Below are 12500 nucleotides of genomic sequence, written 5' to 3' on the forward strand. Positions count from 1 at the left end.
CCACAATTCACCAAAGGATCCGACGATTAATGTACAATCTCTTTGCAGTCGACGGAGGATTCAACAGGAAGGCGTGCTTCTGGGACTTCGCCAGACACCTGGATCGCCTGGACGCCGTGCTGATGACGCGTCTCAATAACTGCAACATCAACGGCATCAGTGCTGTGGCTGAGCGCAAGCAGCACGGCCAGGTGTATCCGCAGATTGGCCACTTCTTCTGCAACATCCCAGAGCGCAAGAACGCCCTCAGCCCCGACGGTGATAAAGACCGCGATCCCCTCCTCATTGACCTCAACGAGAAGGGTCACCAGCTCGTGGCGAACCTCCGCGGCATCAATCTGAAGCCGCAGGTGTGCTACCGCGACACCGAGCCGATCAATCTGTACCACAAAGTGGGACACGGGACTCTCGATATGTATGTGATAAGCCCATCTCGAGATGCCAAAGAGGTGAAGGAGTTCCTGCACAAGTGGGCGGCCGGCGACTCGAGTCTCTTCATGTCGCGCGACGCCAAGGAGTTCAGCTTCCCCATTCAGAATCTCGTCTCCATCTGCGCCCTGCTCGTGTGGCAGCCCGCCAGTCCCGAGGACACCATCACGCGCATCCTCTTCCCCGGCAGCACGCCAGACTACAAGATCACAGAGGGCCTGGACAAGATCAAGCACCTGGAGTTCATGAAGCATCCCGTGTGCAGTGCCAAGACCATTGCGCCCAGCTTGACGGAATCCGCGTACGCGAAGAAAGCACTGAAAGCCGGCGGGCCGCAGATGGACAGTGCCAAGATCCTGCAGGACGCCATTCTGCCGTCCAAGGCGGCCATCAGGGCGCCCTCGGAGAAGGACAATCGCGCCATGGACAACAAACTCAAGTCAGCACAGGCGGACAATAAGGCGAAGGAGAACAAACTCAACGGACAGATGGAGAGCTCCACGGAGGACCTGAAGATCGAGAAGCAGGCCAAGGCGACACCCTCGAAGCCCGCAGCGATCAAGCCGAAGCCCAAGCTGGTGGAGAAGAAGAGCGATGCCGATGCGAAGTCCGACGATGAGAGGAAGGACGGCGAAGTGCCCAAGAGTGTGGAGGATGAGAAGAAAGCGGACGAAATGACAGAGACAGAGTCCAGCAAGGACACCGACGGCGAGTCCAAAACCAAATCCAAGGGTGAGGCTAAAGCCAGAGCGAAAGTTGATACCAAAGCTCCCGTGAGGTCTCGCATCGATTCCCGGCCGCCGAAGTCTATGGCCGCGAAGAAGGATGTTATGGAGAAGAGAGATGCCTCCACCACCAAATCCTCACCCACGTCAACGCCCAAGAAGACGGCTGACGCGAAGATCGTCAACGGCACGGCGACCAAGGCGGAAGTGAAGGAGGTGAAAGCCAAGGTTGTGTCGCGCACGCTGCGCTCCAGTCCAGGAAGCACTCCTGCCAAGAGTGCCAAGGAGGCGAACAATCGCAAGGTGCTGGAGTCCAAGAAAACTGCTGCTCCGGCCGCCAAGGCGACGGCAAAGCCATCCGAGAAGAAGGAGCCCGTCAAGGTGGAGCGCAAGCCCATCTCTCGACGCCCGAAGGGCGAATCTCCGCCGAGAAGAGTGGGTCCCGGAAGCCCAATAAAGTCACGCATCCTGGGCAAAGTTGATCGGGACGCCAAGCTGAGGAAGGCGAAGATCGACAAGGGCGGCACTACAGACTCCAGCCTTGTGTCCACTCCGAGTGCCGATGACGCCGCCAAGAAGGCCATCGTGGAGGTGGCAGAGAAGGAGATTGATCCGGAGAAGCAGAGGGAGCTGGATGAGATGAAGGAGGAGCAGGAGGCTGTTCGTGAGATTGAAGCTGTCTTCAAGCGAGACCAGGAGAAGGCCAGGCAGAAGCAGATCCTTGCTGAACATCGGGACTTGGCTGCTGATATCTCGAAGCAGGACAGCACCACAGAGGCTGAGGAGGAGGAAGAGTACTTGATCATTGAGAAGGAGGAGGTTGAGCAGTACACAGAGGATTCAATCAATGAGCCAGAGAGCAGCATGACGAAGGAGGAGGAGATTCAGAAGTATCAGCGCGACTCTGAGGAGTCGGAGAAGAAGCGCAAAGCCAGTCACGAGACAGAAGCGAAGGAAGCAGAGGATAAACCCAAAGTAGTCCAGATCATTGAGGGCGCCGCCACAATTGAGATTGAAAAGTCAGACGCTGAGGTTGAGGAGAAGTCAGAGATGAAGGAGAAACTTGAGGAGGAAGTGCAGGATATTATCTCATCTGCTAAGGAGATTGCCAAGACCAAAGCAGACATCAAGGAGGGCGAATTAGCGCCGAAGACCGAAGAGATTTCCACTCCGAGTCCCGAAGATAAGCTGAGCAGCACTAAGAAGACCACAGATACCAAAGATGAGGGCGATATGGATGGAGAACAGCCGGGTGTAGTCAAAGATGCCGCCAAGGAGCTCCCTGAGAGTCAGCCTGATGAGAAGATCTCCGCCACAATTGAGTCCGGAGCCACAACTGCTCCCACTTTGCCAGAAGATGAGCGAATTCCACTGGACGAGATCAAGGAGGATCTCGTGATTGAGGAGAAGTACGTGAAGGAGGATACCAAGGAGATAGAGCTGCCTGACAGCGCCACCGCGGTGGCTGCAGCTCCCACAACAGCCGCCTCGTCACCGCCCAAAGCGTCTGAGCCGATGATGGAGCGCGCGGTGCCACAGAGAATGCAGTTCCCGGCGCACCAGACACCCATCAGGGACATCATCAAGACGCCCGACGAGGTGGCGGATCTGCCGGTGCACGAGGAAGTGGATTACGTCTCGTACGACACCGTTTCTGCTCCGGAGAGCAAAGATGCTGTGATTGCTGATGCAAAGAGCAAAGTTGAGACTGACGTAGATAGGAAAGAACTTGATAAGACTAAAGAGATGGAGGAACTAAAGACTGTGACAGAAGTGACCGACAAAGAACCTGCCAAGGAGATCGCAGAGGAGGAAGTTAAGGTGGAGAAGACACCGTCGCCGCCCGCTGTTGAGGATACTGATATTAAGGAGTCTCTAGTCAAGGAAACAGAAGAGATTGGTGAGGCAGTGCAGGAGAAAATTGGGGAAATTGTGGCACAAGCAGTTGAAGAAATTGAGGAAGTTAAGGAGCAGATTGAAGAAAAAGGCAAGGAAGTACTGGAAGAGAAAGAACAGGAAGCTACCAAAGCTATTGATGAAGTGGCTGAAAAAGTATCAGACAAACTGGAGACAATTTCGAAGGAAATCGATGAGAAATTCATGGAAACCGCTGAGAAAGTTGATTCAAAGATCGCAGAAATCACTCAAGAAGTACAGGAAATTGAGGAGAAGGCCAAATCTGAAGTTCCATCCTTGCTGGGTGACATTGCAGATAGCATCAAGGCTGATGCTGATAAAATTGGAGACAAGATTGAGGACTTGATGATTGGGCAGAAAGTCGAAGAGGCGGCGTCACTTCCGTACGAAATCAAGGGATTCACCACAGAACTCAGAGAGACTCATATCACCACTTTGGACTCACCAGTCAAGGAGCCAGAGAGAATTCTGGGAGCTGGCGTGGAAATCCTCGAGAAGCTTCCTGAGCATGTGGACGAGGAGAAGGAAACTTCTCCTCAGCGTGGAACCATGTCTTCCTTCCAGATTGAGGACATCAAGTACACGGTATTTGAGCGTGAAGACTCAAATCTCAACGATATCAAGGAGGAAGATGAGGATGAGCGAGAATCTCCGCCAAGGAAAACTCCAGAAATGAAGGATTCTGTTCCGACAATTGTCGCTGACAAAGATCCAGAGCCACAAATGTCCACAAAAACTCCCGATCTGATAGAGACTCAAACTTCGCAGGATTTGAAAGAGCCCAAGAGATCTGTCTCGCCAAGAACACCCGAAGAAGTGGCAAAGATCGTGGCGAATGTTGCTGAAGTGCTGAAGTCTGACAAAGACCTCGAGGAGATCATCCCTGACTTCGATCCTGAGGAGCTGGAGAGGAAGCTGTCACGCGAGAGTGCTCGCAGTGACGCTGAAGGTGCCGCAGTGCAGAGAATGCTGGTCACCGCGAGTAGCGAAGATGGTGGAGAAGAGATTGAAATTTGTCCTGAAGGCAGCATCACATTCACGCCAGAAATCGCTTCGGGAAAAGCATCTCCGGATGTCCCCAAGGACTCGAAGGAGACACCAAAATCAGCCGAAGAGAAACCCAAACCGAGCGTAGATGAGAAACACGACTTGAGTCTGGACATGGATTCTCAAAAATCCTCCTCCACTAGTATTAAATCCATCCCAAGTGAGTCGAAGCCAGAGTCAGGGAAGTCTTCTCCGGACATCAAGACCTCTCCGATTTCCATTGAAGAGAAGGACAAGCACGAGCTTTCGGAGAAGGTGCAGCAGAAGGCGGAGGAGAGCCCTAAAGCTCTTCCATCGCCCGCCAAGAGTGCCGCAGAGCAGGCCAAAGTGGAGGAAGCCACAGCTTCTCGTCGAGAATCAGCTCTGAGTCTCTTGAGTGAGAAAGATATCACCAAGGATGAGACATCCTTGGGAATAAGTGCGAAAGACTCTCCCAGATCTCATTCAGCTGCCAGTCACGCGAGCGTGAAATCCATCGAGGAACTTGAGCAGGATCACGAGCAGTCTGAAGAGAAGACAGAAGTTGATGAGAAGAAATCATCTGACAAGGAGATTTCTCGCCCAGAATCTGCTCAGAGTGCTAAGGAAACAGCGTTAGTCGCCTCAAAGGAGCCTTCACGGCCAGAATCAACAGGTAGCGAGAAGGAAAATGAAGCTTTAAGCGTCTCAAAGGAGCCTTCCCGCCCAGAATCTGCTCAGAGTGCAAAAGAACCAGAATTGATGGCTTCAAAGGAGCCATCGCGGCCTGAATCTGCAGATATTGGAAAGGAATCCGCAGAAAAAGAAGCTTCAAGACCAGCATCTGTTGTTAGCGAGAAGGAAAAGGAGACTCTCAGTGTCTCCAAGGAGCCTTCTCGCCCAGAATCTGCTCAGAGTGCAAAGGAAACAGATTTAGTCGCCTCAAAGGAACCTTCACGGCCAGAATCTGCAGACGTTGGCAAGGAATCCGCAGAAAAAGAAGTTTCAAGACCAGCATCTGTTGTTAGCGAGAAGGAAAAGGAAGCTTTAAGCGTCTCCAAGGAAGCTTCTCGCCCAGAATCTGCTCAGAGTGCAAAAGAACCAGAATTGATGGCCTCAAAGGAGCCATCGCGGCCTGAATCAACAGGTAGTGAGAAGGAAAAGGAAGCTCTAAGTGTCTCCAAGGAGCCTTCTCGTCCAGAATCTTCTGCTAGTGAGAAGAAGGAAGACACCAAGGATGCCACTCCATCGCCACACGCAGAAGCCTCAAGACCAGAATCTTCCGCCAGCGATAAGAAAGAGGAAGTGAAAGCGGCAACTCCTTCGCCAACACCACCCAAAGAAGCCTCTCGGCCGGAATCCGTGGCAAAGGACAAAGCTGACTCCAAAGCTCCAGTGTCCAAGGAGCCATCAAGACCAGAATCTGTGTCTAGTCATGTGAGTGATGAAAAACTCCCCAAGGAATCATCGCGTCCGGAATCTGTGACTTGCGACAAGGATCTAAAGCCATCTTCCAAAGAGGCCTCAAGACCAGAATCGACGACTGGAGATAAGGAAGAAGTCACACTTAAAGCTCCATTCCGACCAGAATCGTCGGCTAGTGTGAAATCTGAGAAACAGGAGGAACTCAAGGGATCTCCTGCTGCTGCGACATCTCGGCCAGAATCATCCACCAGTGTTGCTAGTGATAAAGAAGTTGTCGTGAAGTCTGAAGAAGGTACCAAAGCAGCTTCAAAGGAACCTTCCAGGCCAGAATCGGTTGCCAGTGCAAAGGAAGAAGTCAAAGAAGTTGCTAAAGAGTCTCCGAAGGAAGTGTCTAGGCCAGAATCGGTTGCCAGTGTCAAGGAGGAGAGCCCTAAACCTGAAGCAGCTTCAAAGGAACCTTCAAGGCCTGAATCTGCGGCGAGTGGAAAGGATTCAGCGCTTAAAGTTGAATCCAAGGAAGCTTCCCGGCCAGCTTCATCCGCCAGTGCAAAGGAAGAAGTTGCTAAAGAGTCTCCGAAGGAAGTTTCCAGGCCAGAGTCTGTCGCTAGTGTCAAGGAGGATGCTTCCAAAGTTACTGAAGAAGTTAAGGAGGCGACTAAAGATGCTTCAAGACCAGAATCTGTCGCCAGTGCAAAGGAAGAAACTTCTAAAGTTGAGAAAGATCTTTCCAAGGAGTCACCCAAAGAACTCTCAAGACCAGAATCGGTAGCCAGCGCGAAAGACGAGCCTGCCGTGGCCAGTAAAGATGTTAAGGATTCACCAAAAGAAACTTCTCGGCCAGAATCATCCGCCAGTGTTGCTAGTGATAAAGAGGTTGTCGTAAAGTCTGAAGAGGGCACTAAAGCAGCTTCTAAAGAACCTTCCAGGCCAGAATCAGTTGCCAGTGCAAAGGAGGAAGTTGCTAAAGAGTCTCCGAAGGAACTTTCTAGACCAGAATCAGTTGCCAGTGCAAAGGAAGAAGTCAAAGAAGTTGCTAAAGAGTCTCCGAAGGAACTTTCCAGGCCAGAATCAGTTGCTAGTGCAAAGGAGGAGAGTCCTAAACCTGAAGCAGCTTCAAAGGAACCTTCAAGGCCTGAATCCGCAGCCAGTGGAAAGGATTCAGCGCTTAAAGTTGAATCCAAGGAAGCTTCTCGACCAGCTTCTTCCGCCAGTGCAAAAGAAGAAGTTGCTAAAGAGTCTCCGAAAGAAGTTTCCAGGCCAGAATCGGTTGTCAGTGTGAAAGATGAGTCTCTTCAGGTTCAGAAAGAGGCCAAAGATGTGAGCAAGGAATCACCCAAAGAGCTCTCAAGACCAGAATCCGCAGCCAGTGTGAAAGACGAGCCCTCTGAGGTCAAAGCAGAAGTCAAAGAAGCCTCCCGGGCTGACTCAATTGTCAGCGCTAAAGAGGAAATCACAACAATTACTAAAGAGATTGAGAAAGAAGTTGCTAAAGAATCGCCGAAGGAAATGTCAAGGCCAGAATCTGTGGCAGAAACTTCGAAAGTTGAGACAGAATCTCCCAAAGAGATTACCAGAACACAATCTCCAGCCAGCGATGGCGTGAAGGAAGCTCCGAAAGAAGTGTCTAGACCTGAATCCGCTGCAAGTGTCGCTTCCAAACAGGAAGAGGACCAGAAAGTGCCCTCCAAGGAATCATCAAGACCCGCCTCGACTGTTGGTGACAAAGATGCCGTTAAAGAAGAATCGCCCAAGGAATTATCCAGGCCAGAATCGGCGTCTGGAGAAAAGCAGGAGAGTGAATTGAAAGTTCCTTCTAAAGAACCTTCAAGGCCAGAGTCTGCACAGGAGAAGGAAGCGTCTCGACCGGAATCTGCAGTCAGTCATGTGAGTGAGAAGGAGACAGAGTTGAAAGTGAAGGAGTCAGAAGTTTCCAAGGAATCCTCGAGACCTGCTTCTGTGGCGAGTCATGTCAGTGAAAAGGAGGAACCCGCTAAAGCTGACTCACCGCAGAAAGACATCCCAAAGGCAGAATCCAAAGAAGCATCACGCCCAGAGTCGAGAATGAGTGAGAAAGACGCACAAGAGGGAAAGAAGGAGTCTCCGGAGATTCCTGAGTCATCGCCAAAAGAAGCCATTCACTCAGAACCCAAAGACTTGCCCAAGGAGAAGACTCCAGAAGCAACTTCCAAGGAATCCTCACGCCCAGAATCCGCCACTGGCAAGGAGGACGAAGGTAAGACACTAACTCCACCCTCAAAGGGAACTTCCAGGCCAGAATCCGCCGCCAGTGTGAAGGACGAAGCCCAAAAATCCCCAGAGATCACCAAAACTCCAGAACCGGTCAGTGTTCCCACATCATCCCAAGGTCCAGACGTTGCAGAAGCACAAGTGGAATCATCTTCTCGTCCAGAATCAATTGCCAGAGATGATGAACAACTGAAGCCATCCTCGGAGACATCTCCACGTCCACAATCAGTTACATCCGTTGGCGAGAAGCCAGTGGAAACGTCTCAGGAAATCAGAGAATCGCCAGCAGCCAGTGACACTCAAGGAAAGCCTCTTTTGGCTGATGTCAAGGCAGACACATCGCGTCCAGCATCATCCGCCAGTCAGGATGGCGAGAAGGGAAAGAAGACACCAAGTGTGGAGAGTTCACGCCCAGAATCACAGCAGAGCCATCATGATTCGCCGCCGGTGAGGGAGGGATATATTCCCACGCCGGCGCCCAAGAAACTGGAGACATCTCGTCCAGGATCTGCTCTCAGTGACGTCGATGAGAAGTACCCGAGAGAGATGTCCATCTCGCCACGTCCAGACTCCGTGGCCAGTCACGCCAGTGACAAATCCCCGGGTCCGCAGACACGATCACGCTCCTCGTCGGTGGCCAGTGATCGCGACGAGGACGAGAAGACGCTGCTCAAGGAGATCCGCTCGAAGTCCGTCAGCTCCATCATGGTCACCAGCATGTACGGATCAACGTGCGATTCCAGACCACTCTCGGCCCTGGATGAGGTGGTTGAGTACACCAAGGATGACGCTGAGACGCTCTCGAAGGTCATCAATGAGCAGCGACCATCCAGTGGATGCGACAGCTTCACAGACAAAGCGCCTCCGGAGCCCGAGAGGAAGATGTCCATCTCGCCTGAGAACGAAGTGTGCGGGAAATTGTCACCTGAACTCAGCACGAGTGGAAAGTCCTCGCCATTGTCGTCGTCTGAGAAGAAGTCCGAAGAGAAGTCCGTTGTGGACAAATTGGCGGAGAGCTTGAAGGGTGAAGTGCAGGAGATTTCCTCTCAGGTGGAGAAAGTGGTTGAAACAGTGACGGAGAAAGTGATGGAAAAGGTGTCAACGAAAATAGAGATTGCCTCGTCATCCACGAAGGATGTTCCGGACGATCTGCAGCTGAAGGAGGATAAGAAGACACCACCAACAGCTCCTGTGAGTCCCGGAGTCAAGGCCACTCCATCGACTGACGCTTCGGCAATCTCCACTCCCAAAGATGTGTCCGCAAAGTCCAGTCCGGGCGCTTCGGGTGGAATGACGAGCTCTGAAAGCGCCTCAAAGTCCATGGCCATTGGATCAGTTGGTGAAGCCTCCAAGGAATCACCTCAGCCGACAGAACCCTTCCCCAAGATCACCCCTGAGGAAGCCACACAGACCGTGGTCACCACAGTCACTTCCAGCACTGTTGCCACGGAATCGAAGGTTGTCGAGGAGAAGGAGAGCAGAAGTGGATCAACCACCATCGTCACGACCAGTGTGCTGACGCTGGAGAAGCCAATGCCACCGGAGGCAGAGCCCACTGTGGATGACAAGCTGGTGAGCGATGAGGAAGTGGCCAGCTCTCCACTGAGCGCCACCTCGCACGCCTCCAAGTTCACCTATGACTACGATCTGCAGAGATCCAGCTCGGGCGTGAGCAAGCGCTCGGAATTCGACTTGGACGAGAGCCAAGACGACATTCCGCCTCAGTACGGAAGTGAGGAAGTCAAGTCTGCCATTCCTGTCTCGGCCACATACCGGCCAGATCCCATGAGCGCCTCCGTTTACGGTGCACTCCCGGAAGAGACGAAGATGACCACAGAGACGATTGTGACCAGCAAGATTACACTTGAGTCTGTCGAGAGCAAGAAGTCAGCGGATCACAAGTTCCTCGATGAGGCTGACTTAGACTTTGAGAAGGCCATGGAGGAGACAAGACAAGTGCGAGGCCCAGAAGTGATGTCCAGCATCACGTCCAAGTATGAGTTCTCGCCCTCGAAGCAGTCCACTGTCCAGGAGGAGGCCACCTTCCACCTCGAGGACATCCAGAAGAGCACGAAACACCAAGTGACAGAGACAGCATCCTCCTCCACTGTCACCACAACCACAACCACTGTGGAGACGCAGAAGGAGAAGGAGGACCTTCTGGCGTCCTGGGGAAAGCCTCTGGGATTGCCGTCGCCCGCTCCGATGGCGGCGGAGAATGAGATGAAGACCACGCCGAAGAAGGAGCGCAAACTAATCATCAGCAAGACAAAGATGAACAACGAAAAGAACCTGCGGAAGCGATCTGAGTCGCCCATCAAGGGCAAGAAGAGCACCAGTCCAGTCTACATTGATCTCACTTACGTGCCGCACCACGGGAACTCCTACTACGCCCACGTGGAGTTCTTCAAGCGCGTCAGGGCGCGCTACTACGTCTTCTCCGGCACAGAGCCCAGCCGGGATGTCTACAATGCTCTCCTGGAGGCGAAGCAAACCTGGGAGAATAAGGATTTAGGTGAGTGCGCAGTGATTTTTTCGCTGTGAAGCATTTAATTCAGTGTTTGTGTGTGAATTTGCAGAAGTCACCATCATTCCCACATACGACACGGACGTCCTCGGCTATTGGGTGTCTGAGAATGAGGATCTCCTGGCCAAGTACCATATCGACCTGTCTCCGTCGGCGTCGCGCTGCACAATCAATCTGCAGGATCACGAGACCTCGTGTTCGGCCTATCGCCTGGAGTTCTAGGCTACGGGGATGTTTGTAGCCTTTTCGTCGCGCATGGATCCGAAGCACTCCAACTAGGAGTGCTCCGGAAGAGAAGAGATGGAAGATCAGATTATTAAGACTCTCAATTTGATTATTTGTAATATGTTTAATGAGCAATTTTCCCAATTGGCAACACGTGAAAGTTTATACAGCAGAGGGACAAAATATATATATATATATATTGGAAATTTGATGATAAATTGGATTTCTGTCTTGTTTAACCATAGAAAAGCGATTAATTGAATTTTATGAAAATATATTAACGCACTTATAGTGAAGAAAATATGTGCCTCACGTTCACAATTGGGTTTGTTACTTTTTCAATCATTCTCAAGAGACAAACAAAGAACAAAAATGGAATGATGCTTTGAAGCAGGAAAAAAAGGGTAGAAAAACCAAAGAAATTGAAATTTGAAAAATCAAAAAACTTCATGTTAAATTTATTTTTGAGAATTCTCAGAGAAAGGAGAAAGGTGTTTTATGAAAGAGTGGTTAAGAATTATATCCATGTTGAAGATGCTACAATAAGTGAAAGAGGAAGAAGAAGAACAAAAAAAATCACTGTTAAGACGTTATTCTGAGCGTGAAATGAAAGAACATCGAGAAACATCAAATAGCTTGCTAAACAAATCCTGATAAGAGCTTATTTAAAACAAAAAAAAAACGATGAAGAAGAATAAAATACCTAAAAAACACTTTAATATTTCATGCCAAAGAGAGAGAAAAAATTCTTAAATCCACACATTTTTTTCACCCAAAATAGATTTTAAATAAGAATTCAAATGAGTTCAAATATTTCACAATAGATTTTCTTCATACAACAACAACAAAGAAAAAATAATAATAACTTTCAGGACAAATGTGTGGTTTGATAGAAATAAATTCGTGGTATATTAAATAAACAATCTCCAGAGAGTTGTTGAAGATTAATAAGAAATTGAGTGAATAATTTTTAGCTGACTATTAAATGAAGAATTGATGAATAACACTCACACCACTATTATATCAAATTTGATGTTATAGAACTTAGATGAAATATTTCAAACTTTTCAAACAACCCTAAATAAAGAAAGAAAAAAAAACAAGTTATATTAAACAAATATTAAAAAAAAAAATACAATTCATAGGTGACAAGAAAACAAATTGATTGGAAGGAATTAATAGAAGAAATGAGTCAAGGAAATCGGAGCAGCAAGTCAGTACCTATAATTAGTGATTAAAGTAAAAAAAAAAAGTAAATGAAAAATGACTAAAAAAGAATTTAATAGTAAAATGATGAAAAATCTTTCCTCAAACTCAAAAATAGATTGACAAATGTATTAAACTTAGCAAAAAGAAAGTCTTTAACTCAGTCATTTTTTGCCAAAAGACAGACGAAAGAAAATACAGAAATTTTCAATGATTAAACAGAAATATCAAGGAAAAGCACACATAAGATATAAGTTTAAAACACCACTCAAAACACTCATTAATCATAGGTCATTACCAATTCGCAAGGAGTATAAAAAAAATGTCAAATAGTTATTGATGTTATGAGATCTAAATTGAATATTTAATTGGTTAAACAAACACATATTTATTGAACGTAAACAAATGAAGAATTTAAAATTCAAAAATTAGTAAGTGAAAAAAGAAGCTTTCTCAGAGAAGGACAAAAATTTGTAGTAAAAAATATTCATCAACAATTCATCAGGTAAAAAAAAATCCATGTCATCAATCAAATATTAGAGAAAAAAATCATTACGACCAAAAAATTGAAATTATTAATTGTTGTTGATCATCAGAATTGTATCAAGAAACTATTTAACAAAAAAAAAATGAAGTATATAGTGAAGAAAAGTATTCAAGTTTCTAATCGTCTAACAATCATTTCTCATTGAATTTCATGAACGAAGAAAGAGAGAGAGAGAGAGAGAGAGAGAAAGCAGAAGAACAAACCAAAAGAAAACGAGGAAAAGCATGCAAGAATTTTATATTATTTT

General features: G+C 48.5%; 1 protein-coding gene across 1 annotated transcript in view; it reads left to right on the forward strand.

Annotated features, from left to right (window-relative positions):
• Nucleotides 1-12322, forward strand: part of LOC132264799 (microtubule-associated protein futsch) — a 46757-nt gene extending 34435 nt beyond the window's left edge. Inside the window, exons 6-7 of the mRNA XM_059765121.1 lie at nt 49-10263; nt 10328-12322. Coding sequence (XP_059621104.1) covers nt 49-10263; nt 10328-10497 — 10385 coding nt within the window. The 3' untranslated portion in view covers nt 10498-12322. The remainder of the gene's footprint in view (nt 1-48; nt 10264-10327) is intronic.
• The last annotated feature ends 178 nt before the right edge of the window (nt 12323-12500 follow it).

The sequence above is a fragment of the Phlebotomus argentipes genome, unplaced genomic scaffold (assembly GCF_947086385.1).
Source record: "Phlebotomus argentipes unplaced genomic scaffold, Phlebotomus argentipes genome assembly contig_2, whole genome shotgun sequence".
In the NCBI taxonomy this organism is placed as follows: Eukaryota; Metazoa; Arthropoda; class Insecta; order Diptera; family Psychodidae; genus Phlebotomus; species Phlebotomus argentipes.